This window comes from Mustela lutreola, chromosome 1, assembly GCF_030435805.1.
Source record: "Mustela lutreola isolate mMusLut2 chromosome 1, mMusLut2.pri, whole genome shotgun sequence".
NCBI lineage: Eukaryota > Metazoa > Chordata > Mammalia > Carnivora > Mustelidae > Mustela > Mustela lutreola.
Genome location: NC_081290.1, coordinates 35,444,883 through 35,471,465, shown reverse-complemented (window position 1 = coordinate 35,471,465; position 26,583 = coordinate 35,444,883). Strand labels below are relative to the sequence as shown.

At 40.7% G+C, this 26,583-nt stretch overlaps 1 protein-coding gene across 3 annotated transcripts in view; it reads right to left on the bottom strand.

The window, feature by feature from the left end:
* Nucleotides 1-18,246, bottom strand: part of UGDH (UDP-glucose 6-dehydrogenase) — a 32,903-nt gene extending 14,657 nt beyond the window's left edge. Inside the window, exons 1-3 of one of the 3 annotated variants that reach the window (XM_059163259.1) lie at nt 17,923-18,246; nt 9,752-9,940; nt 1,566-1,667 (exon numbers count right to left, since the gene is read on the bottom strand). In XM_059163259.1, the coding sequence (XP_059019242.1) occupies nt 1,566-1,667; nt 9,752-9,913 (264 nt within the window). In that variant the 5' untranslated portion in view covers nt 9,914-9,940; nt 17,923-18,246. The remainder of the gene's footprint in view (nt 1-1,565; nt 1,668-9,751; nt 9,941-17,922) is intronic. The other 2 variants (XM_059163251.1, XM_059163268.1) reach the window with 2 other exon arrangements.
* Nucleotides 18,247-26,583: the final 8,337 nt, after the last annotated feature.

Genomic DNA, 26,583 nt, shown 5'->3' with positions numbered 1-26,583 from the left:
TTATATTATTGCCTCCATCTCTTGTATGAATTTGATATTTTCCATAATGAAAAGCAGACCACAAATAAATCCTAAAAAGCTTATCCAGAGAATAAAGAGAAGTAGGTGTGAGTTATACAGTAATAAATTACCATAAGAGGTATGCAAAGTAATAGCTTAGAAAGATCCAGGGCAGCTCAGGCTTCTGCAGAGAGGCAAGTGTAAAATTAGCTGTCTGGCCAGACCACCCTAAAGTAGACTCTACTGCCTTAGAATAGATCCATATATATATATATATTTATTTATTTTTAAACAGAAAATTCCCCTACTCCCATTCCAGACTCTGGTTATCTAGAAGTTGGACTAAGATCTAAGATAACTTCGTGATTTTCCCCAAGTACCCAGCTACCCCAAAATCTTTTCTCATTTTCTATGCCTTGCTTCTTAACCTTCTCCAAGCTTAAGTAGAGGATGGGTAGGCGAGTCACAGAAGCTGTACCAATTTCTCTGAAGTAATTAAGAATGCCAAAAGAGAGACTGAATTTATAATGGCTTCACCACTGGCTTCATTACCACTTTCTTCTGGATTTAACTTATCTTTATAGTACTGCTTTTGTCTCATCAGTCAGAAACAACCCCTAATTCAACAACATATAATCATTAACAACATGCATAATCAATTCAACAACATTTACCCTCTAGGGACCCTATGATATTTCTTTCCATTAGTTCATGGGACTCAGTCAAAGCCCACGCCACTGACTTTCCCTTTATTCTTTAAGGCCCTAAAGGTCTTGAGTCATAGAACACCCTAGCTCAACCATATATTAGTGATCACTATACTATTACACAGAAGATTTGAGCAAATGGTTACGAGGACAGCAAGAACTCACCTTGGTTTGAATATTAGATTATCAGAGTTCACTCCCAAGCACTGGCTCTATTTTTTCATTACAAAGGTCCAACAAGGTTAGCCATATTACCAAAGATGACTGTAAACTAGCCTATAACCCAACACAAGCCAAACTGCAAAGAGTTCAGTTAAACTGACTTCTCCTGGCACAGCTGGCTGGCTCAGCAGAGCAGGAGACTCCTGATCACAGGGCCACAAATTCAAGCCCCATGTTAGGGATAGAGATCACTTAAAAATGAAATCTTTTAAAAAAATTTTAAAAAACAAGAAATCACATTATTTCTAGAACATAATTCATCTAGATAGGAGATGCCTATAAATTTGCACACATGCTTTAGCTAATTCTCTTTAGCTCACCTCCACCAAGCAGTGGCAGAAACAAGAAGTGATGAAATATATATACCGTTACCACATGAGCCCAAACTAGCGCTTCTTAATTCTAGATCCCAGACTAGACCTATTTCCGAATTTATTTGTTCAATGATCAGTGATATATTTGACCAGGTGATTATGGGATACAATGAAATGTTGGACAAAGTGACAACCAAAATTCAATGGCACAACTCTATGATAAGTAATGATGTGGCTTGATACCGACAGATGACTACCCAAATACATTGAAACGTCCATGTAGAAAAGAATGCGTTAAAACTCACACAAAGAAAATACTTACAGAAATAAATACAAGATCAGCTTCTTTAATGGCATCATCAATATTGGTAGAAAAAAACAGATTTTTTCCTCGACAGGATTCTACCACTTCTTTTAGTCCTGGCTAAAAAGAAAAAAAGAAAAAAGAGCTGTGTATACAGTTTACCAGTCTTATGAGATAACCTGATAGTACAGAATTACCTTTGTTAAAGGAGAAAGTTATACTGCAATTTAAAGGTCTAGACTTGCTCTCAAAAAACACCTTTGTAGAAAAATCTGAGATCATACACCAAAGGCCAAAAGTGTACATTATGTAACAATACTAAATAGAGCAAAATTGACTCAGCCACAATAAAAGCACCAGGTTGTTTTACTGTGTCATTGTTTACCATGTGCCTGATTGTTTCATAAGAGTTAACAATTAACTGAGTATCAAGGCAATTATCAGAATAATTCAAGGTCTTCTGTGATTTCAAGCAAACATTTGATTTTGCATCATCATCATGAATGCAGGGTTTTACTCCCAAGAATTCAAGTCAGACAACCTGTGGTCAAACAGTCAACATCTACTCTATGCATATCTAAATATATATATTTTTTCTAAGTCCTAATGTAAGAAACACTTTAACTGAAAATTTTATTACTTTTCCCATACAGTGTAACAGGAAATATAGTTAAGAATACTGAGCTGTGGGGCGCCTGGGTGGCTCAGTGGATTAAGCCTCTACTTTCAGCTCAGGTCATGATCTCAGGGTCCTGGGATCAAGCCCCGCATGGGGCTCCCTGCTCAGCGGGAAACCTGCTTCTCTCTCCCTCTGCCTGCTGCTCCCCCTACTTGTGCCCTCTCTCTATATATATCAAATAAATAAATGAAATCTTTAAAAAAAAAAAAAAAGAAGAAGAAGAAGAAAAAAGGATACTGTGCTGTACAAAACCACCTAACAAGTATTCTTGCAAAAAAAAAAAAAAAAAAAAAGGAATGGAAGGAAGGGAGGGAGGGAAAAAAAATCAGATCTAAATCTGCTTAGATCAGTCCAATCAGCAAAACCCAGACTGAGACTTTCTATAGAATAAACAACCTGGTTTCTTCAACAAGTAAACTGAAGAGAAAAACAAAGAAAGAGAGATTAAAATACTATGGTCTTAAAAGACACAAGTGATACAAATCTATTGCAGTGTATGGCTCTTACCTGGATTCTGATTCAAGTAAATTAAAGGAAGAAGGACACGGATAAGAATTCCTGATACTAAGAAACTGTTCTTAAAATCTGTAGTAGTGACAAGGGTAACATGCTTACTTCTTTTTTTTTTTTTTTTTTTTTAAGATTTTATTTATTTATTGAGACAGAGAGAGGGGGCGCTCACACAAGGAAGAGCAAGCAAGCAGGGGAAGGGCACAGGGAAAAGGAGAGAAAGAAGATCCAGCAGACTCCACACAGAGTGCAGAGCCCCACATGGGGCTCAATCTTACAACCCTGATATCATGACTGAGAGGAAATCAAGAGTTAGACGCTTAACCAACTGAGCCACCCAGGCACCCCAGGTGACAGGCTTACATTTTTAAAATAATTATTATCTTTTTTTAAAGATAGTATTTATTTGTGTGAGAGAGAGAGAAGGGAGGGAGAGAGAGAGAGAGAGAGAGAGAGAGAGAGAGAATATGGGGGGAGGGGCAGAGGGAGATGGAGAAACAGGCTCCCTGCTGAGCAGGGAGTGCAGCCATCATAAAAACGATTTCCTTGGTTCTAGAAAATGAGGGTAAAAGGTTATAGAGTAGTGATTTTGCAGAGAAGACTGAATTTAGTCTTATATATAATCCCCTAATATTTAAATAAAAGTAACCTAAAATCAGAGCAATGCAGGATTTATACTAAGCCTTAATGACACCTCAAAACAAACAGCTATATTATTCTGTTAAAATCAATGGGATATTTGTAGATCTCCAAAACTGATGCAAAAGTAGTTAATAATATAGATCCTACATCTTATTAAATTCATTATATAATTATCACAATTAGTATTGAGAATTTATAGGGTAATTTTATGGAAGAACTCAAACCCTTTCGCAGGGTAATATTATCTTTCATTTTATTCAGAAAGAGTAAAGCAAATTCTCCATTTTGCTTTTTAACAAGTAGCTATTAAATTGTTACAAAGTTAACAAGAAAACTAGTAACTATTCAGAAAATACGGTAATACAAATTAAAATGTTTTAATTGTTAAATATTAACACTTTCTAGGATGCCTGGGTGGCTCAGCCGGTTAAGCATCTCCCTTCAGCTCAGGTCATGACCCCAGGGTCCTGGGATAGAGTCCCACATCAGGCTCCCTGCTGTGAGCCTGCTTTTCCCTCTGCCTGCTGCTCCCCTTGCTTATTCTCTTTCTCTGACAAATAAATAAAGTATTTAAAGCTAAATAAATATTAACACTTTCTACTATAGTATTTTCTGAGTAAACACTTAAGTATCTTGTTACCATATTTTATGTGATATTCATTACTATTTCCTTTTCTGGCAGTAAAAATGACTATTTTTTTATTCATATAGTTTTGGCCTATGAAATATAAACATATTGGATTAGAAAGAACCACAATAAACACAAGCTCATGGGCCCCACCAACAAAACTGTCTATATCGGGGCACCTGGGTGGCTCAGAGGGTTAAGCCTTTGCCTTTGGCTCAGATCAGGATCTCAGGATCTCAGGATCTTGGGATCGAGCCCTGCATCGGGCTCTCTGCTCAGCAGGGAGCTTGCTGCCCCCCTCCCACCACCACCCTGCCTGCCTGTCTACTTGTGATCTCTGTCGGGCAAATAAATAATTTTTTTTAAAACTGTTTATATCTTTTTCCTTTCTTGTTTACTTTCCTCCAGTCCTCAAAGAAGAGGCTGTCACGGCCACTCCTTCTACTTGTGCTTTCAGTTCTATCCCTTTGCTATCTCTCCCGACTTTATCCCATCAATTAGCTTCTTCTTACACTTTGACCTTTCCTTCTCCGTGTAATTGGTGATCTTAGTTTTGAACATGCTCAATCCTTTATCAATCACAGAAAAAAAACCACATAAATAAATTAAAATCACTGCCTTTACCCTGTAACCCTCGCTGGTACCACACCTTTTTCTACAGTCTCTCACTTCCTTGGTCTCCGATCATCTGTAATCGTTCTTACAACAATTACACTGACCCCCATAATACCAAATTTAATGAATATGTCTCAGTCCTGATGTCTTCCGTATCTGGCATAATGGACAGCTCACTCATTCATTGATTCAGCTAATATTTACTGAGTACTTACGTGATGGTCACAGAGTTACTCATAAGCAAGACATACAGAACTGACCTTTGAACAACACAGATTTGAACTGCACAGGTCTGCTTATATGAGAATTTTTTCCAGTAAATACAGTCCAGTACTGTAAGTACATTTTCTCTTATGATTTTCTTAATAACACTTTCTTTTCTCTAGCTTACTTTATTGTAAGAATATAGCATATAACATAAGGTGAGCTCCTCTAACCCCTACATTGTTCAAGGATCAACTGTACATCCTTCTGGGGTTTGTACTGTTAAAAGTCTTTCTGGTTCTTGGTTGACCTTCAATGAACTACTCTCCATTGCTTCTCTATGGCATTTCCTCCTCCACTTATCACCAAACATTAGAGATTTTCTGGGTTCTGTCCTTGACTCATGCTCTGCAGACCCTTCTTGGGAGAGCTCAATTATTCTGATTTTAACTACTGCCTATATAATCCTAACTTTACATCTCCAGCCCTGAATCATTTGCTTACACTTTTGGTATATATATCCAACTGCCTCCTGAACATCTCTATTTGGATGTCCCAGAGCCTTTATAACTAAATAGGACCAAACAGAATTTGAGATTTCATCTCCTACTACCCTCCACAACATCCTGTGTTCTTGATTTCAATTTATGGCACAATCATGTACCCACCACCCAAATGGGAAACCTGGATATCATTCTAAATTCCCTACTCTCCTTTATCCTTCTTATAAAATCAACAACCATGTCCTATCATTTTTCCTTCTAAATATTTTTCCAGGGCCGCCTCAGTGGCTCAACTGGTTAAGTGTCTGCTTTCAGCTCATGTCATGTTCCCAGGGTCCTGGGATCCAGCCCTATATTGGGCTCCTTGCTAAGTGGGGAGCCTGCTTCTCTCTCTGCCTGCCACTCCCTCTGCTTGTGCACTCTCTCTGTCAAAGAAATAAATAAAAAATTTTAAATTTTTTACTGTATTTTTTTTTTAAGATTTTTATTTGTTTATTTGACAGAAAGAGACACAGCGAGAGAGGGAACACAAGGGGGGGGGCGTAGGAGAGGGAGAGGCCGACTTCCTGCTGAGCAGGGAGCCTGATGCCAGGACCCTGGGATCATGACCAGAGCCGAAGGCTGAGGTGCCACCCAGGTGCCCCAATAAAATCTTTTAAAAAGTAAAAAAAACACAACCTTATAGAAATCATCTTTATTCTCTGATTTATAAATTCCTCAAGCAGGATTCTCTTAACAACTGATGTCTAAGAAAGACACGGGAAAATTACAACGCTAAAGTCATTTACATGCTGGGAGGAAAATCATTCTACTTGCTAAGGTGATTCTTTCTATAATCTTAAAGTGCCATGTTTTTAACCTCTAAAGCTAGTGGGTTTTGGAAAAAGATTTCATTTCTTTTGTAGGCTACACTAAATACTGCAAAACTAAAATAGCTGTTTATGGTATATCTAACTTCCTGGAATAGACATGTGAAAAATGAGATAGGAGAGCCTGGCTGGCTCAGTTGGAAGAACATGCCACTGTTAATTCGGGGGTTGTGAGTTCAAGCCCCACGTGGGGTACAGAGATTACTTACTAAAAAAAGAGAGAGAGAGAAAGAGAGATAAGACTTTAAAAGCTAAATAGTGATAACCATTAAATAAAACCAATACAATTATGAGATTTCATTCAGGGTTTTGAGAACTCAGACACTGATTCTAATGAGCAGAGTGCTAGCTAGACTTTCAAATCTTTTCTATTCTTTACAAAGAGATTTAAAGAAGAAAAAAATTATGAAATAAAAGTATGAAAAATTATACTTCTATTTCTTTGTTTAAAAAGATAGATTATTGAGAATAAACAAGTATGATATGGAAAAGAAATTATTTTAGATCTTACCTCTCTCAATCTAACTATATATCCCAACTGGATTCAATGTCAATGCAGAACATACTATTTTAAATTTTAAAACACTTAAGTCTTAGGAAGAAGAGTTTCAGAGTTCAATTAATTAAGTAGTAATATCAACAATAAGAATCTGGCCAGGGAACACGTCCAGCCAACTGATTTTTTTGTTTTCTCCAAGAAAAATGTCTAATTCCAATGCATTATAGTTTGTACTTTTTAAAGATTTATTTATTTTATTTTATTTTATTTCATTTTAAGATTTATTTATTTTAGGAAGAGAGTGAGGGAGCAAGTGTGAGAGCTCATGTGAGTCGGGGGAAGGGGCGGAGGGAGAGACTCTTCAAGCAGACTTCCCCCACTCTGGGCTCAGTGTCACAACTGACCTCAGGCTCACAACCTGAGCCAAAATCAAGAGTCCGATACTCAACCCACTGAGCCATTCAGGTGCCCTTACTTTGCATTTTTTCCAATTCAGGATATCTTTGTTTATAAGTTAATTTTTATTGAAATAAAACAAAAATACAAAAAATAGCACATATATTAATATAGAAAAGTGTGTAATTCAATTTTCAAAAGTGAACACACTTGTATAACCACTATCTATAATGAGAAATTAATGATCATTAACCATAAATCAGAACCTGCAGTTTGCCCTCTTCGAGTCACTACCACAGCTCAAATTAACACCAGGCTGAATTCTATCACCAGAGATCAATGTGCTTACAACCAAACTTTATACAAACAGAATTATATAATATGTACTACTTTATTTCTGACAGCACATTATTTTGGGGAGAATTTCACCATATTCTTGCAGGTAGAAATGTTCCATTGATTTTTCAGTGTGGTATAGTATTTTACTGCAGGATTATGCTATAATTTATATATCCATTCCAATGCCGATTAACATTTAGGTTGTTTCCCATTTACATCTACTATGAATAGTACTGTTACAGCTGTCTTCTGCTGTATGGATTTCTGTTGGATATACACCTACAAGTGGAACTGCTGGATCAGACTGCACAGATTTTCAGCTTTAGTAAAAACTGCCAAGCAGTTTTGAAAGTGGCTACACCAGACTACATTCTGGCAACACTGTAAAATTCCAATTGCTCTAAGTCCTCGTCAACACTTAGTATTGCCAGTAGTAATAATTTTATCCATTCCGATGAATGCCCTTGCTTCTGAAGACTAGAGTACACTGCTGGCAGAATTAATTACTGAATGATTGTATATAAATACAGCTTACAGCATTTTAGATGACTTGCAGGCCTTGTATAAAACTCTTCTATTAAGTTATCTTTCTTTTTTTTTTTTTTTTTTTTTTTTTTTTTTTTTTTTTTAAAGATTTTATTTATTTATTTGACACAGAGAGAACACAAGTAGGCAGAGAGGCAGGCAGAGAGAGAGAGGAGGAAGCAGGCTCCCTGCTGAGCAGAGAGCCCGATGCGGGACTCGATCCCAGGACCCTGAGATCATGACCTGAGCCGAAGGCAGCGGCTTAACCACTGAGCCACCCAGGCGCCCCTAAGTTATCTTTCCAAAATGTTTTAAAATTCTCCAAAACCAAATCTAGTGGTAATGTTTTAACAGGAAAAGAAATGCTATAGCACTAGAGTAATTTAAAGAACTATTATGGGCTTGGGGTTGGGGTGGTGTGCCTGGGCGGCTCACTCAGTGAAGTAATGGACTCTAGGTTTGGGCTAGGTCACAGGATCAGGCCTGTGTTGGACTCCACACTCAGTGCAGAGTTGGCCTGTCCCTCTCCCTCCCTCACTGCCCCTTCCGCTACTCTGTCTCTCTTCTATTCTCTCTCTCTCTAATAAATAAATAAATATATAGATAGATAAAAATCTTTAAAGCACTTTTATGGGTGGTTCAACTGGTAGAAAAAGAAAGGGTAAAGCACAAACAGAAGCCATCACATACACAGAATTTTTTTTTTTATTCCAAATTTGATTCAGCTAGGAGTATCTATCTCCATGATGTTGGGTAGCTACTAGTCTGTGGGTGCTTTTTCATGGATTTCTATATTTCATATGCCTATAAAATGGTTGAGACTTCCCTTCCAAAGGGCTAACACATTTAAAGACTGTGATTAAGCAACCTGATTTTGACTCAGGTCATGATCTGAGGGTGGTGAGATGGAGCCCGGAGTAAGGCTCCCTGCTCAGTGGGAAGTCAGCTGGAGTTTCTCTCCCTCTTCCTCTGTCCCTCCCCTTCCTCACATTCTCTCTCTAAAATAAATAAATAAATCATGGAAAGAAAGGAAAGGAAGGAAGGAAGGAAGACAGGAAGACGGACAGACTATGGTTGGTAACAGTCTTACAAATAACAAAACTTTCCTAAAGGAAAAAAAAAAGAATATATTAATGTTGGAAAAAAAATGCCACCATCAAATTCTCAAATGCTTCTCTGCAGGGTTTCAAAGGCATAATATCATGAACTCATTTTACAGTGAAAAATTTTTTAAATGGGATCCACATAGCTTAATAAAATAGTTGGAAGCATATTTTCCTAACTATACAATATCTAAATTCACAGTAATCTTGAAATTCTAATTAAATAAATTTGTGATACTAAGAATTAGATATAAAAGACATCATTTATCCATTCACAATTTACCTGAATTAAGTACAATACATTTACCTCCAAAATAATGGACTTACATGAATTAATATTACAAACATCCAGTTTTATTTTCTTTGTGCAGAACACCTTTTTAAAATTTTACTATTACAATATGGTAACCATATTAACAAAATTAGAAAATAGAGAAGAGAAAAAAATGACCCATATTCTCACTGCACTAAAATAACCATTGTTAATATCCTAATACATTTTTTCCCAGTCATTTTCCCTGGGCATACTTGACATAATTACAATCATAATGTCTGTAACACTGTGCATCTAGATTTGTCATTTAATTCCTTTTCACTTGCAGTCATAGATTTTTACCTTATAGAAATTTATTTAACAAAACCAGTAAGAAAACAAAGAACGTAAGAACAAAGAGTTGTTTAAAACGGGTTACCTCATAAATAGGGAGGGTAGAAGAGTTCCATGCATTGATTCTTGATTCATTGACGTCAACAACTGTTACCCTGATTTCAGGGCACATATGAGCAATGACACTACACGTAGGTCCTCCAACATAGCCCGCACCAATGCAACAGATCTTCTTAATTTCAAACATGATTAAACTAGAAGGGAAGCAGTAAGACTGTTCCACTATTGAAAACAGAAAATTTAAAGAAATCACATTGAACATTTATCAAACTCTATAAAAACTGTCAAGGTGACAGATAATCTGGAAAGATTTCCTGCACTCATTAAGAATAATTAAAAGATTGATAATATACAATATTCCAGTTGGAATGTCCATTCTCGGCTGCACTAGCATAAAACATGGGGGAGAAAAAGTAACTGATACTGCTGAAAAAATGCCACGAAGATTATGATGATCTAATATTTAAAAGTTCAAGAGCAAAATAAAACTACTTAGGTCTCTAAGGCCACCAGGGTAACTTCGACTGCTGAGGAAAAATTCAAGTTTGAACACACCAATGCAATTCTTGTTGAAATAAATGCTGGTGTACAAAGGTCAGCCTTACGGCAGGTTTAGATTAACGTGACAGATACTGAGAAACATGACAGATAATAAGATTAGTTTGAAAGTTCAGAAGTGGCCTCTGTGATTATATTCCATATACAACTTGGCTTCAGCAGTTTATTTTTAGGTACTTGACAGTGATCTTAAACTCCATTTCACTTTTAATTAGAATCTATGAGTTGGTTAAAGGAAAGTAATTTCTATAGTTAGCAAAGCAGTTACAGAGATTTTGATGGATTTTCAAAAGCCATTTAGGTGAACTGATTCACACTAATCCAAATGACAAGGTACTGATTTATATATAAGAATGTCAGTTTAACCAGTCAGAATGGCTAAAATTAACAAGTCAGGAAACGACAGATGTTGGCGAGGATGCAGAGAAAGGGGAACCCTCCTACACTGTTGGTGGGAATGCAAGCTGGTGCAGCCACTCTGGAAAACTGTATGCAGGTTCCTCAAAAGACTGAAAATAGAGCTACCCTATAACCCAGCAATTGCACTACTGGGTATTTACCCCAAAGATACTAATGTAGTGATCCAAAGGGGCACATGCACCTGAATGTTTATAGTCCACAATAGCCAAACTATGGAAAGAGCCTAGATGTCCATCAGCAGATGATGGATAAAGAAGATGTGAGATATATATCATATATATGATGCAGCCATCAAAAAAAAAAAAAAAAAGAAAAGAAATCTTGCCATTTGCAATGATGCAGATGGAACTAGAGAGTATTATGCTAAGCAAAATAAGTCAAACAGAGAAAGACAATTATCATATGATCTCGCTGATAGGAGGAATTTGAGAAACAAGGTAGAGGATCATCGGGGAAGAGAGAAAAAAAAATGAAATAGAATGAAACCAGAGAGGGAGACAAACCATAAGAGACTTTAAATCTCAGGAAACATTCTGAGGGTTGCTGGAGCGGGGAGGTAGGAGCAATGGGCTGGTGGGGTAATGGACATTGGGTGAGTGCTGTGAATTGTGTAAGACTGATAAACCACAGACCTGTATCCCTGAAACAAATAATACATTATCTACTTATATATTTTTAAAGATTTTATGCATTTATTTGACAGAGAGAGAGACAGCAAGAGAGGGAACATAAGCAGGGGAAGTGAGAGAAGGAGAAGCAGGCTTCCCACTGAGCAGGGAGCCCGAAATGGGGCTCAATCCCAAGACCCTGGAATGATGACCTGATTCAAAGGCAGATGCTTAATGACGCTACCCAGGTGCCCCAATACACTATATGTTAACAAAAAAATAGAAAGAAAGAAAGAAAGAAAGAAAGAAGAAAGAAAGTCAATTCATTATAGTAAGAATGAGAACTGCCGAACTGATCAGATTCTTAGAATTTTAGTCCTTACCAACACTGACCTGGGACATCACCTCATCTAACCCATTCATGGATTCCAGAGAGAAAGAGAATGGTAATCAGAGAGTTTTAAGAACTGGTTAGTATACTCCCACATGGTTCAGAGAAGGTAGATGTTCCCTTTGCTTGTGCTCGCTTGCTCTCGCTCTCTCAAATAAATAAATTAAATACTTAAAAATAATAATAATGGGGCACCTGGGTGGCTCAGTGAGTTAAGCCTCTGCCTTTGGCTTGGGTCATGGTCTCAAGGTCCTGGGATCGAGTCCTGCATCCGGCTCTCTGCTCGGCGGAGAGCCTGCTTCCCTGAGAGCCTGCTTCCCTGCTCTCTCTCTCTGCCTGCCTCTCTGCTACTTGTGATCTCTCTCTGAAATAAATAAACAAAATCTTTAAAAATAATAATAATAAAACAAAATAAAATGTATTTTTTGTTTTGAATAGATAGTAAATTCATATGGTCCAAAATTAAATCTGTATAACAAAGTATACAGTAAGAAGCCTCAAGTGTACCACATCCTTTTCTCTTGGCTACCCACTACTTTGCTTCCACAAGCAACCCTTTCATTAGGTTACTTGTGTATCCTTCCAGTGTTTTGTATGCAGTATAAATAAATGCATGAATATATCTTAATAATCCCTCCTTTCTAAATTCAAGAGGTAGAACACTATAAAATACTATCAACACTTGTTTTTTTTTCCTTAATGTATTCTTAAGACCTATTTACCCCTCTCTCTCCCTGTTTTTTTTATTTTTTCCGTTTCCGGTAAAACTCTCTCCTTTTTAGAAACAGGTACACTGCATTCCATTGTGTGGATGTGCATACCAGGAAATATTAAAACCATGCTAAATCTGGTAGATCCATTTTAATTATTTGTTTAAGTAGGCCCCATGCCCAGTGTGGGGCTTGAACTCATGACCCCAAGAGACTAAGAGACACATGCTCTGCCAGCTGAGCCAGCCAGGGGCCCCTGGTGGATTCCCTCTTTAGTAATCTAAATAAATGGATTAGAGTTCCCTATTATCACCTGTGAAGCCCCACACACATGATATTCCTATTACGGTTTTAGGGTTCCAAAATTCACCCCAGCGAAAATATTAAGCCTAACAAAATTTATTTTGGCAATCATTCATCTTTGATTTCTCCGCCCTTCTACTCTTCAGTTCTGATGTACTACTCTCCAGGCTTCAAGTGCCCTATACACAAGGAGAAAGAGAAACCTCTAAGAGGAAAGGACTGCACTGGGACTGCCAAGTGACTAAAGCTCAGGGGAACGTTCTGAAACGCTCCCACCTGTGGAACAGTCAAGCCTGGAGCAGGCTTCCCATAGACCTGTCTCTAGCATTCTCTGCCACTATCCCCACCTCTCCAGTACAAAGGGCTTGGCATCGGGTTTCAGAAAAATTGCTTCAACCGTTTCAGGCCTAGTCCCTTGTTCTCTTTCATGAAAAATTAATATTCCCAATTTAAGGGTCTACCAATGGACATAGCAGAGAATCTAGCCATAGATCTAGGTCCTGACACTCAAGAATGTAACAACTGACTTAGAGGAAAATTCAACTGAAAAACAACTATTAACCCCCCTACTATGTTACAGCTACTAATGTTCTATGTACTGTGGATACAATAGTGAACATGACAGGTACAGTTCCTACTCTTAGGTTATAGTCTAGTGGGAGAACCCAAAACAAAATAATGGCAGCTCTGATACATTTCATAGAAAAGAAAGAAACACATAGGTAGAGAGGGAGAGACTGTCTATGGGGTAAGAATTCCTACAGATAGGGTACTTAAGGACTCTCTGAGAAGGTGACTCTTAAGCGGACTTAAAAGATGAAAAAGAGGGGCACCTGGATGGCTCAGTCGGTTAAACATCTGATTCTTGACTTTGGATTTGGGCTCAGTTTATGAACTGAGGGTCATGATCTCAAGGTTGTGAGATGGAGCCCGTTTTCAGGATCACTCAGTGCAGTCTGCTTGTGATTCTCTCTCTCCCCCATCTCTCAAATAAATAAATAAATAAAATCTTGTTTTGTTTTGTTTTTAAAGATTTTATTTATTTATTTGACAGAGAGAGAGAGAGATCACAAGTAGGCAGAGAGAGAGAGGAGGAAGCAGGCTCCCCGCTGCGCAGAGACCCTGATTCAGGGCTGGATCCCAGGACCCTGAAATCATGACCTGAGCTGAATGAAGGCAGAGGTTTAACATACTGAGCCACCCAGGCACCCCAATAAATAAATAAAATCTTTTAAAATAAAGATGAAAAGGAATTAGTCACACCCAAGTAACATATAAGGCAGTATAATCAATCAAATGATGAGTATTAAAGTCCAGAGGGAAAAAAAAAAAAGAAGGGAAATGCAGAATATAAGCCTGGCCTAAAGAATAAGTAGGATGTATGGGGCGCCTGGGTGGCTCACTGGGTTAAGCCTTTGCCTTCAGCTTGGGTCATGATCTCAGGGTCCTGGGATCCAGCCCCGAATCAGGGTCTCTGCTCAGTGGGGAGCCTCCTTCCCCCCTCCCCACACCCCGCCTACTTGTGATCTCTCTGTCAACTAAATGAATAAAATCTTAAAAAAAAAAAGAAGAAAGAAGTAGGATATAGAAAGGAAAGGTAGGTGGGGGAGAGCATTCCATATTGGGTGTGGGGAGGAATAAGTAAAGGACTGAAACAGAAACAAGCTCAACGAAGTAAGGAGATTGGCTTGGTTGGGTTAGGATATGGGTCACATTTAGAAGCGATAAAGGTAATAACTGTCTTGTAGAGCGAATCTAAAGGGTCTCAGATGCCCCTTTCAGGGGACAATGTGCATGACGGATCAGGAGGCCTATTATTTAATAACTTCACGTAACATGGGTGCCTGGGTGGCTCAGTAGGTTAAGCATCTGCCTTTGCTCCGGTCATGTTCCCGGAGTCCTGGGATCAAGTCCCACATCGGGCTCAATGGGGAGTTTGCTTCTCCTCTGCCTGCCCTGCCCCCTTGCTAGTGCTCGCTCACTCTCACAAAAATAAATAGAATCTTAAAAAAATAAAATAACTTAGGTAACATAATTGAAAGTAACCACAACAATCAATAGCATTTGTGTAGCTAAAATCTAATAAACTCCATTAAAGGAGGGAAAAATAAACCCCAGGAGGATCAGCCTATAGCCTGGAAAAAAGTAGTTGAGAACAAAAATGATGTGTTTATTTTAGCACTGTCTAGAGAAGAGTGACACCGAATCTGGGAGTCAGAAGTATTCTAGTTGGGGCAACTGGGTAGCTCAGGTGGTTAAGCATCTGCCTTCAGCTAGGTCATGATCTCTAGGTCCTGGGATCTAGCCCTTCGTCCAGCTCTCAGCTCAGCAGGGAGCCTGCTTCTCCCTCTTCCTCTGCCTCTCCCCCTTCTTGTGCTCTCTCTGCCTCTATCTCAAATGAATAAATAAAATCTTAAAAAATAAAAAAAAAGAAGTATTCTGGTTTCAGAAATGTGGGGTAAGAATATGCTTTCCCAATTCTTAGACGGCATGTTCTCCGAAGATTCTTCACTCTGATTCCACTCTCCCTTAGGAATTTAGATTCCCAGGAATCATAATACTGGAAATGGATGACCCGGATTTGAGATATAAGTACTCCAGGGATTGCAATAAAATTTCCCTAATTGTAACATCAAAGTTTCATTCTAGTGTAACCATTTGGTCTCTTACGAGTTTGATCATTTTAAGTTAACATCTAATGTCTCATGAACTCTGGGCCCACAGAGGGGGGAAAAAAATCTACCTTCCAGATCTGCAAGGATGAAGGTGAAGTTCTGAATATAATGAACATAGAGAACTACCCCATGGTAACACCCTAGTCAACCTCTGATTACAACCAGTATATCTGGAACACCTAGAAAGTAGAATTTCAAAGTATTTTTGGACCAGAGGATCTTTCAGGGTTACCATTTAATCCCCGAGCCAAGAGATTATAACATTCTTATATAAACACAGATTGAATGCCTACGTGATGCCAAAAAAACCCTAAATCTCGTGGGTTCAAGGAGTTCATAGTGTAATAAGGTGTTCCCAGGCTAACAGCTCTCATCTGCTGCTGTTACTTCAATACTTAGAACAGTAGTTTCTCAATAAATACTAATTGAATGACTGACCCTCCATAAGGGCCTGTTTGAGATGAAGACTGTTATTTGAATAGCTTTAGCTCAGATGGCTGATCATTGCTTTTTTTTTTTTTGCTGAAACTGCCCAGAATACTATCAGCCTCTTTTTGTTATGTAGAACTCTGGCATGTCTTTCCAGAGATACTTCTTAACCACCTTGATTGCCAGGCTGTATGCAGCATGCCTTACATAGAGCAGCTAGGGTAAATGACTGATGGACCTATACTAGAGAAGAACTCCATGTGTTTTGGGGGTGTCCCTGTGGTGCTACTTCACACGAAGCATGGCTTGTAGGTGACAATGGGAAAATTACTGAGCAACTGTGCAAGTCCCAATAAATGGTCACTTGGAAGTTCCAATAAAATCTTCAACCCTTATTATGGAGTTTGATACAGTGTTAGTTACATATTTTGCCTGACACAGATGTCTTCTGATTCCGTATTCCATTTCTACCTTTACATACCTTCTGATCCTCTATTGTGCTGTCAGGGAAATGGGAATGTTTGCTTACCAAGGGTGTCAGTTTGCAATGAGTTTTTACCTCTGTATTTTGGAGAAATGTCAACAACCCAGGCTCTTCCAAAACTATCCTTCATCTAAAATTTTAAAAATTCAGATCAATATTTCAAATTAGAAGATGTGGGTAACAAATATCGAAGGTCCTATCACAGTCTAAGCTGAATATAATCCCTCCATCCCCACCCCTCTTCAGTATACTCTGCGTCATTACCCAGTAGCTAAGAGAATGGATGTTGTAGTTGGATACATCAACTTCACACATCACCTCGGTCATTTCCAGAAATTAAAAACTAACAGATGCAACAGATGCCTGACCGCGGGAAAAATATTTACTCAGTGAGAAAGGCAGTGTTAATGTTGCATCTAAAGGGCATCATATAAAGCTGTGGAAATAAGAGGGATGCTGAAGTATGCTTATTAGATACAGACTTAATATCTGAGAAAGGATTACAGCAATGGGAGAAGAAATGTGATCCTTTCAGAGTTGTCTACCACTTACCTTACCTAGATGCTGGGTATTAATAAGCACATCTCAGAGCAGACAGTAAGCTCTTTCATTTCCAGAACCCCCCTGAAGAAACAGACCAGACTACTGTTCTCCATTTCTTAGGGGATTTGAAGAAACTCAAAGACTCACTGTGTCTTTGAGGGCAGTCAATGGACAGCTATTCCTCTGTATATCCGTGAAAAGCTCCCTACCAGTGAATCCCTCTTTTTAATATAGGAGAATTTTCAAGCCTACTCAGTTATCTTCCTATATATAAGAAGCATGACTTTTCCTGTTTCTTTTCTTTTTTAAAGATTATTTATTTATTCATTCGAGAGAGCATATGCCCCCACGAGAGCAGGGGCAGAGGTAGAGGGAGAAACAGATTCCCCCCTGAGCAGGGAGCCCCGATGCGGGGCTCGATCCCCAGACCCTGAGATCATGACCTGAGCCAAGGCAGGGGCTTAACCAGGCGCCTCAAGAAGTAAATTTTTCAAGGTCTCACACAGGCTTTCCCTGACATGAAATAAAGCAATTACATGGTGTGGCAGCCAACAATGGATTCCAGGACAGCCCGTACAGATGTCAAGATAGAATGTCTTCGGATTTCGCCCTCAGGGGGCTTCTTGGCTTCATTTTTAAGGGCGGCAGGTGACAGGAGGAAAGCAGCAGCTCCCCAGGTGAGCCGAGTAAACACAAACAAAAGACCAGGACTCTGAGACCAAAATGGGGTCCCTAGCCAGAGGACCACTTCCTTCGGTGGACGTTCAGCTTCCTGGGAAATCTCATTTGTTTCAAGTCGGAAAGTGAGAAAAAGCAGCAAGAGAAGCAGTTGGAAGACTGGCGAGTGTAGAATAAAAAGCCCAAGGTATCCCATTCTCAGAACAGCGGACCAAAAGGCGATTCCCGCCCAGAGCCCAAAGGGGAGGACCAGGGTCGTGAGGCTGGGAGCCCTGACCAAGCGCAGAGCGCGACCGGGGACAGCGCGCACTCCCCCCCGCCCCGCTCCCTGCACATCCCGCCGGGACCCGGGACCTTCCCGACCACGCTGCAGGGCCAGCCCGCCAAAGGCGCTTACCCACTCGCAGGCACCAAGCGCAGCGGCCGCTCCTACCCCGACTGCTCGGACAGCTCCTCGCAACGGGCCGTGCTGCAGCAGTTCCTGCACTCTCGCCCTGCTCCGCCGGACCTCCCCTCACCGCGCACACCCCTCTCTCAGGCAGCCAAGCACTGCACCCAGAGTTCCGGGCCCGAGCCCGTATTTAAAGGATTCTGCCCCAGAAGGCGGAGGCTTCATTCCCCCGCAGCCAGGCCCTCCAAGACTCTGGCCTCCAAGGCATCCCTGCTCCTCCCCCCGCCACGCTAGGCCCCGGCCCGCCCCTATTTCCTGCGGGCCCCTGGGGCGGGGAGTCAGGGCGGGGCTAATCGTAGCTAGCTGGGAGGCCCCGCCCCCATCCGAGTCTGGGCGAATCCGCTCGGGCCAGCTCAGCGGTCCCGCCCCTACCGCGAGCGGCAGTGGGCGGGGCTGCGTGCGCGGCGAGGCGGCTGAGGCCTTCGGGGTGGGGTTTTGGGGTCCGCAAGGCCGGCTACTAGTTTCCCCTGCTGCCTGCAGCCTGTGTCGTGTCTGGCGCCGCTTTCCTCCCTGGGTCCCGGTCCCGGCTGAAGGTCGGCGCCGCGGAGGTGGTGCCGCGTGCGCGCCGGGTCGGCTGTAATCTAGGACCGCGGGGTACTTGGCCCGCTGCGGCCGGAGGGGACCGGAAGATCTCGACCCCCTTTCCGGTCTCCCCAGCATCCCCGAGGGCCGACCTGGTCTTTCCGGCCCCCTAGACCCAGCTGGTCATACTGCCCCGCGGCTTACTCCCCTCACCACTCCCTCCGGGCCGGCGGCCCAAGGCTTACTCAGATCCCCTCCCTCGCCACTTCTGGGAAGGAGGCGCCTCGCGTCTCGTAGGATGCTGAGTCCTGTCATGACTGGACCAGTTCGGGCCTCCGCCCTGATCCCTGGGAGGAGAAGCTCGACACCCACGCCCTCCAGACATATTTTCCAGAGCTGCTCCCGCCGAATTCGGGAACTGGGTGGTCTGTGCTGAGAGTTTGCGACATACAAGTTCGTGTATGAGGAAGAGTAAAATTACTGTACGGACGCTGCCCGTTTTTAATGAGGAAGGCCGCTCTGTTCCCTTTCTCCTCTCCCAAGTGCTAAGTCTCAGATCTGAGAAGAGAAAAGCAGCCCGGACTTTTCTGTGTGTTCCTCATGGAGAAGTACATCAGGTTACATAATCTGGAGTTGAAGTCAAAGACCATTTTTAAATACGTCATGAGGAACGTGATTAGGAGTTTATAAAGACGCATTAAAATACCTCATAGATGACGGGGTGTGGTTTGTTTGGGGTTTTTTGGGAAGTTTTATTTAAGTAATCCCTACACTCAACATGGGGCTGCAACGCACCACCAGATCAAGAGTCCCATGCTCCTCCGAATGAGACGGCCACGCACCCCGTGATGATGGTTTTCTTTTCAAAAAACACTTTATTTGAGAGAGAGAGAGAAAGCAAGAGTGGGAAGGAGGGGGAGAAGCATACTCCCCGCCGAGCAGGTAGCCCCAGGCCAGCTGATCCCACGACCCGGGATCATGACCCGGTGGGAAGGCAGACGCCCAACCTACTGAGCCACCCAAGCGCCCCGAGATGATGGTTTTCTTCACAGGATCATGACAACTTCTAGAAAGCTGTTGAATATTGATAAAACAGTTTGCTGTTGAGTTGTAAAAAGTATGATATGATATGTAGGTGTTGTACATTCTAAGCAGGTAAATTCATTAGTCCAACAAATATTTAGTGCCTATTGTGTGTTAGACTTTATCCTAGAGACCGAAGACATAAAATGGATTAAGGCCCAATTCCTTCTTCCAAAGCTCACAGTTCAGAAGGAGAAATACGTGAATAAGTAATCGCAATACATGTGACAAATACTGTGCTATATAGTAGGGTTGTTTTTTTTAACTTGGCATATACATAGATTTAAATTACCTATTATGATTAGCTTTGTAATAAAAACCACTTTTCTGTTACTCTTCTCCTTGTTTTGAATTAAACGTTTTTCATTCATTTCACACTCTTAGTATTTTGAAAACCAAATCTTTTAAACAGTACAATCGCAGAAATTAAATCAAAATATCAAGACTAGCTAGAATGGAGCTTTGGATCTAAGACAGCAGTTCTCAAAATGTACTGACAATCTCTGAGACCATTTCAAGGGACCCAGGAAGTCAAAACATTTTCATAATAATACCTATTATTTATTTTTTTACTCTCATCTTCTCAGAAGTCTACAGTGGAATTTTCCAGAGCTGTATGACATGTGATATCATAACAGATCAATGCAGATATTATAGGTTTATAAAAATGCAAAACAATATAGTCTTCTAATTTTTAATTTGGAAATACAGTAATTTTTCATTAAAAAAATGATCTCGGGGACGCTTGGGTGGCTTAGTAGGTTGGGTGTTAATGTTAATGTCATAGAGTTATTATTGTCAACGTTAAGGAATTTATGTATGACTTGTCAATTTTCGTTTCTAATAATGTAAATGCCAATATCTATAATCAACATGAAAAAACTTTTTGGGGGGCGCCTGGGTGGCTCAGTGGGTTAAGTCTCTGCCTTCGGCTCAGGTCATGATCTCAGGGTCCTGGGATTGAGCCCCACATAGGGCTCTCTGCTCAGCAGGGAGTCTGCTTCCCTCTCTCTCTCTCTCTCTCTGCCTGCCTCTTTGCCTACTTGTGATCTCTGTCAAATAAATAAATAAAATCTTTAAAAAAAAAAAGCTTTTTGGAGCCTTCAAATTTTAAATGTGTTAAGGAGTTCTGAGAACAAAAAGCTTGAGAACTGCTTGATATAGACTGATTATTTTCAAATTATGTTTCTTGGAGCTCTAAGTTTCTCTGGTGGTGTCACTCTGTGAGAAAGAGAATGAGTGGATGAGTGGAAGGTTAAAACAGACAGGGCTCTGAGACTCCAAATCAGAGCAGTTCTACTTTTATCTGTTTAATCTGCTTTATATATAAATTTTTTATTAATTATTGTTATGAACATATAATGTATTATTTGCCCCAGGGATACAGGCCTGTGAATCATCAGGCTTACACATTTCACAGCACTCATCACAGCACATACCCTCCCCAATGTCCATAACCCAATCACCCTCTCCATACTATATATCAATTTTTTTATGTATGGTTTCAATTTATACATGGGCTCCTCTTCAAACTTAAAAAACATTGTTTCATTGGATAAGTATTTCTCTCCAAGTATTTCCAACATGCTAGTCCCTAGGAATATAATTGAGTAAAGAATGATACATTCCCTTCCTTCATAAATTTAATTCTATGGGGAAACATCAATCAATCACACAGATAAATGTAAATGTAAAATTACAACTTTATTAAATGTAAAATTACAACTTTATTAAGGTGGGACATATATAGTCTTACGAGAGTATGCAATAGGAGTATTAAACATAGTATTAGGGATGCTTCCTCAAGTTGTGATAATTGAACACTTAAAGGAAATATGGGAATTAACTGGGGGGAATGAAGAGGGTAGTTACAGGAATAAATAGAGTGAATGTGAAGAGAGCAATTCAGAACTAATTACAGTAATTAAGAATTAGAAATAGCATATCCAGGGTAGTAGCCATGGAGATTCAGAGCAATGAACAGATTCAAGAGATGATCGGGAAACAAAAGCAGTAAGACTTTGGTAATGTTCTCTAACACTCACCCCACCCCCAACACCCAACAAGGGTGACACTATCCTGATTTCTGACAGTTTATTTTAGTTTTGCCCTGCACAGATATATTTAAGGAAATCAATTTCCAGCTCAACTTCCACAGGTGCCCTTTCCCCAAATTGATATGCCTGATAACAGTCCATTTTATAAAAGAAAGGCTTAACTTTCACCCAAGTAAAACCTTACTACCATCCATTACAGAGGGGTAAACTTCTCCTGAGTACCAAAGAAGTAAACTGGATTATTGTTTGGGGGAAGTCCCCTACGGTGATCAGTAAAGATACCTCAAATCCATCTTTCTTTATTTTATACTCATTTTTACTAAGGCTGAAGTCCAGAGTTAGAAACAGGACATGTTGGTCTATGTTGGGATATTCTGAATTCCAAACATAAGATGCCATATAAATTAGTGGCCTTGATTCTTTAAAAAGCAACTTGAGTATTGGAGTGTCTGGGTGAGTCAGTCAGTTAAGTGTCCGACTCTTGGTTTGGGCTCAGGTCTTGATATCAGGGTCGAGACAGAGCTTTTGCATCGTGCTGAGCATGGAGTTTGCTTGAGATTCTTTCCCCCTCCCTCTTCCTCTGCTCCTCCCGGCTCCTCATCACACCCCCAACACCCCCAACTTTTGAGCATGTGTTCTCTCTCTCACTCTCACAAATGAATAAGTAAAATCTTTAAAAAAGCAACTTGAGGGGCGCCTGGGTGGCTCAGTGGTTTAAGCCTCTGCCTTCAGCTCAGGTCATGATCTCAGGGTCCTGGGATCGAGCCCCGCATCTGGCTTTCTGCTCAGCAGTGAGCCTGCTTCCCCCTCTCTCTGCCTGCCTCTCTGCCTACTTGTGACCTCTCTCTCTCTGTCAAATAAATAAATGAAATCTTAAAAAAAAAAAAAGCAACTTGAGTATTTTGCAGAACTACTAAAATTTTCTAAAGATATTAAATAAAACTGAAATGGAGAAAATTTTAAAAATTTTACAAGAGGGGCGCCTGGGTGGCTCAGTGGGTTAAGCCGCTGCCTTCGGCTCAGGTCATGATCTCAGGGTCCTGGGATTGAGTCCTGCATCAGGCTCTCTGCTCAGCAGGGAGCCTGCTTCCTTCTCTCTCTCTCTCTGCCTGCCTCTCAGTGTACTTGTGATTTCTCTCTGTCAAATAAATAAATAAAATCTTTATTTTTTTTTTTTTTTAAGAATTTATTTATTTATTTATTTGACAGACAGAGATCACAAGTAGGCAGAGAGGCAGACAGAGAGAGAGAGAAGAGGAAGCAGGCTCTCCACGGAGCAGACAGCCCGATGCGGGGCTCGATCCCAGGACCCTGGGATCATGACCTGAGCCGAAGGCAGAGGCTTTAACCCACTGAGCCACCCAGGCGCCCCTAAATAAAATCTTTAAAAAAATTTTTTTACAAGAAAAAATTTACAAAATTTAAAAATTTACAAGATTTACTCAGTAATTTAATTTAATTATATCAAATCTTGAGATGTTTTTCACTTATAGTCTTCATTTTATACAATGTTTAATACTTTTTACTAACAAAATTAAACTTATACCTAGGACCATATTAAATGTCAACTTAAAAGGTGTGAGGCATTGACTGAAGTCAGAGCCACTCTCCAAAATTTCCACGCTGTTTAATCACATGGATTCTGGCATTCTGGACAGCAGATGGGATTGTGGTTATTTTCATGCTTTGGAGCTATCCAGTTTTGTGTACAAGTCTTGCAAGTTCTCTTTAGTTTTTGCATTGTGATCTGGCTGTCATTAGGTGTCTTTTCCCCCCAAATTGCATTAAAACAAACAGAGGTAATTTTGAATGTGGAGTAGAGATTCCACTTGGTTTGTTCACTGATGGTCAAGTGAGTTTAGGTGAAAAGGTACAAACCAAGGCTTGGTTAGATCCCATTCTGCCTCCTTGTATATTTTGGCCAAATAGAGTGAAAAGAATAAATGACACCAATGGTATGGTTAGTCGGACAAGAGACTGAAGTAGAAGAAATATATATGAACCTTTATTAGGGGAAAGCTTCAAGATTGCTTTGCATTGCATTTTTTTTTTTTTTACATTGTATATCTAAAAGGGGGAAAATGTGCAAGACTACATTGCTATTCAAAATTCTTTTAGGAATATACAAGTAGCAAAGTTGGAAATTACAGGTCTAGCACATACCGATGGGAGTGGGTGGTTGCAGTTGTGTGGAAAACAAGATGGCTGGAGGAGAGGTTAGGGGACTGAGTAGTGGAAGAATTGTCTACCTGGATATTGATATCCCCAAGGGTCACACTAGGAAAAGTGCTGAAAAGGCAGGCACAAAGTTCAGTGCTAAACTGAGGAGTTGTCCAGGGGTCTATGACTTTGGAAGGTAAGAGTATCATATGGAATGCTTTGTCAGTAGGAACTTACAAAGAGAAAGTTTTGAGGAGGAGAGAGGGATAGCCTGGCAGCCAAAATGAGAAACTGGGAAGAAGTTCACTCTTCCTCAACATTCTTTGGCTTTATGGGTCTGGAAAAGACAACAGCTCCCATTTGAGAGGGCAGTGGAAGAGTCAGTGTGCATAAAGAGATGACAAGTTTGGAGAAGGGGATGTTCAGAGAAAAAGAGTGAAGGTATGGGGCTTTTGCTGCTTATAGCCTTTGAGTTTAGGTGGTTTGAGGCATAAGGAAGGGTATAAAATTGAATCAGCTAAGGGGGTTGGCTTAGTGATGACCTGGGAGTCTTGGACTTCTAGTGAACACTGTGTAGGATGTGACTGGATTAATCATGATAGGCTCTGAGACCAATTATCATAGTGAGGCCATGAGCGTAGGGATGGTACAGGAAGGCAGAGTTGAGAGAGCTTTTGCAAAAACATATGGATCTCAATAGGTCTTCCTTTCAGACATGAGGATGTATTGAGGTCAACAAAGAGGTGCCCCCAGTGTGGAAAAGAGAGGGGGCTCTGGGTATTAACAATTCTGTAGATAGTCTTTTCTCCCATATCAATAAACAATATGAACATCTCCCTGTCACCCAAGACTCACCTCCCACTCAAGTAACTGCCCCATCGCTCTGCCCCCATTCATTGTAAAACTCCTCCAAAGAAATGCTTGCACTTCTCTCCTTCTGTACCCCCAGTTCTTTCTTTAGCTACTCCAGATGGGCTTTCATCCCCCTCGCTCCACCAAAACATCTTTTAGCAAGTTCATCAATGAATCCTTTCTGCTAAAATGTTCAATTCGCCATCACCATGATTTGACTTACCAGACATGGTTTCCTTCTGTCACTGGATGTTCCTTCCCGGTGCGTTGGTTCCTCTTTCTCAATCAGAGCTCTAAACATTGCAGTACCCTGAGTCCCGGTCCTGGGGTTTCTTCTTTTCTCTGTCTTACTATCTCTTTAAGTAACTTTATCCAGTCCCAAAAATTCGAGTATTACCTGTATTCTGTTGGCTTTTAATTTTTCTCTTAGCGATGGAACCTTACTTAGCTCTATACATCTCTTACTTAATCTATCCAGAGCTCCATTTGGATATGTGGTATGCACCTTAAAATCACCAAAGCCAACACATGAGTATTGTTTTTCCTCTGTGGCAGCAACTGTCAGCTGACTCCAATAGCCACACTTCACTTATTTGGTAATAAAATTCACAAATTTTAACTAGGCGGATATTTTCCAGGATGAACACCAATGACATCTAGCCTCCTTTTTTTTTTTTTTTTTTAAAGATTTTATTTATTTGATACAGAGAGAGAGATCACAAGTAGACAGAGAGGCAGGCAGAGAGAGAGGGGGAAGCAGGCTCCCCGCCAAGCAGACAGCCCAATGCAGGGCTCGATCCCAGGACCCCGAGATCATGACCTGAGCCGAAGGCAGAGGCTTTAATCCACTGAGCCACCCAGGCACCCTGACATCTAGCCTCCTTTGGGTATGGTCATTTTACCAAGTTGTGGCTAATGGAATGTGAATGGAAGGGAGATGAACAACTTCTAGGACAAACCCTTAAATGAATAAGTAGGCCCTCCATGTTTCCTTCACCACCTCCCCTCAGGCTGGAGCACTGACCCAGTATTGTGAACAATGCAGAGGACAACACCGGGTGGACAACAGCCGTTTGAGAAACACTGCTCTATTGGTCAGTGGGGCAAGTCAGTTTGAGTTCTGAATACCTAAAGCAAGCTTTCAGCCCTACACTGCTTATATTTTTGAACTGTTGCCTGAAAGAGAACTTAAGTCGATCTGGGTTAAGCCACTGGTGTCTGTCTCCTTATTCCGGCAAGTTAACCTGTATCCTAACTGATTGCTCCCAATCTGCTCCTTCTCATTGGCCATTTTCCTTACCATCAACTTTTCCCATCTCAAGTTCAATCATCAACCATCCAGTGGCTAAGACCCCAAAACTAGACTTAAGTCTTGTTTTCTCTCTTCCCTTCCATTCACTGTCAGGCCATCCATGTGGCCCGTTGGCTTTACCTCCAACATATATCGCAAATCTGATATCTTCTTCTAATTCATGTTGCCACAACCCTTTGCCAAAGAGATTAGCATCTCTTCTCTGGACCCCAGTGGCTTCCTAGCTTTCTACCTTCTTTCCTGATGCACACAGTTCATCTTCCATATAGCAGCCAGAGTGAGATTTTTAAAACCATAAATCAAATCATGTATCTCTCATCCTTTGTCCCAAGGGCTTTTATACTCTTAATAAAACTCGAATTCCTTATTTTGGAGTTCAAGATCCTTAAGATGTAGACATACCTCATTTCTTTTGAGAGAGAGAGAGCCCTTGCATAAGTGCATGAGTTGGGGGGTGGTGCAGAGAGGGAGGGAGAGGGAAAGGCAGACTGCATGCTGAGACAGACTGAGCCCAAGGCTCGGCTCCGTCTCATGACCCTGAGATCATGACCTGAGCCAAACTCAAGAGTTGGTCGCTTAAGCGACTGAGCCACCCAAGCACCCCTTCTAGACCATACTTCT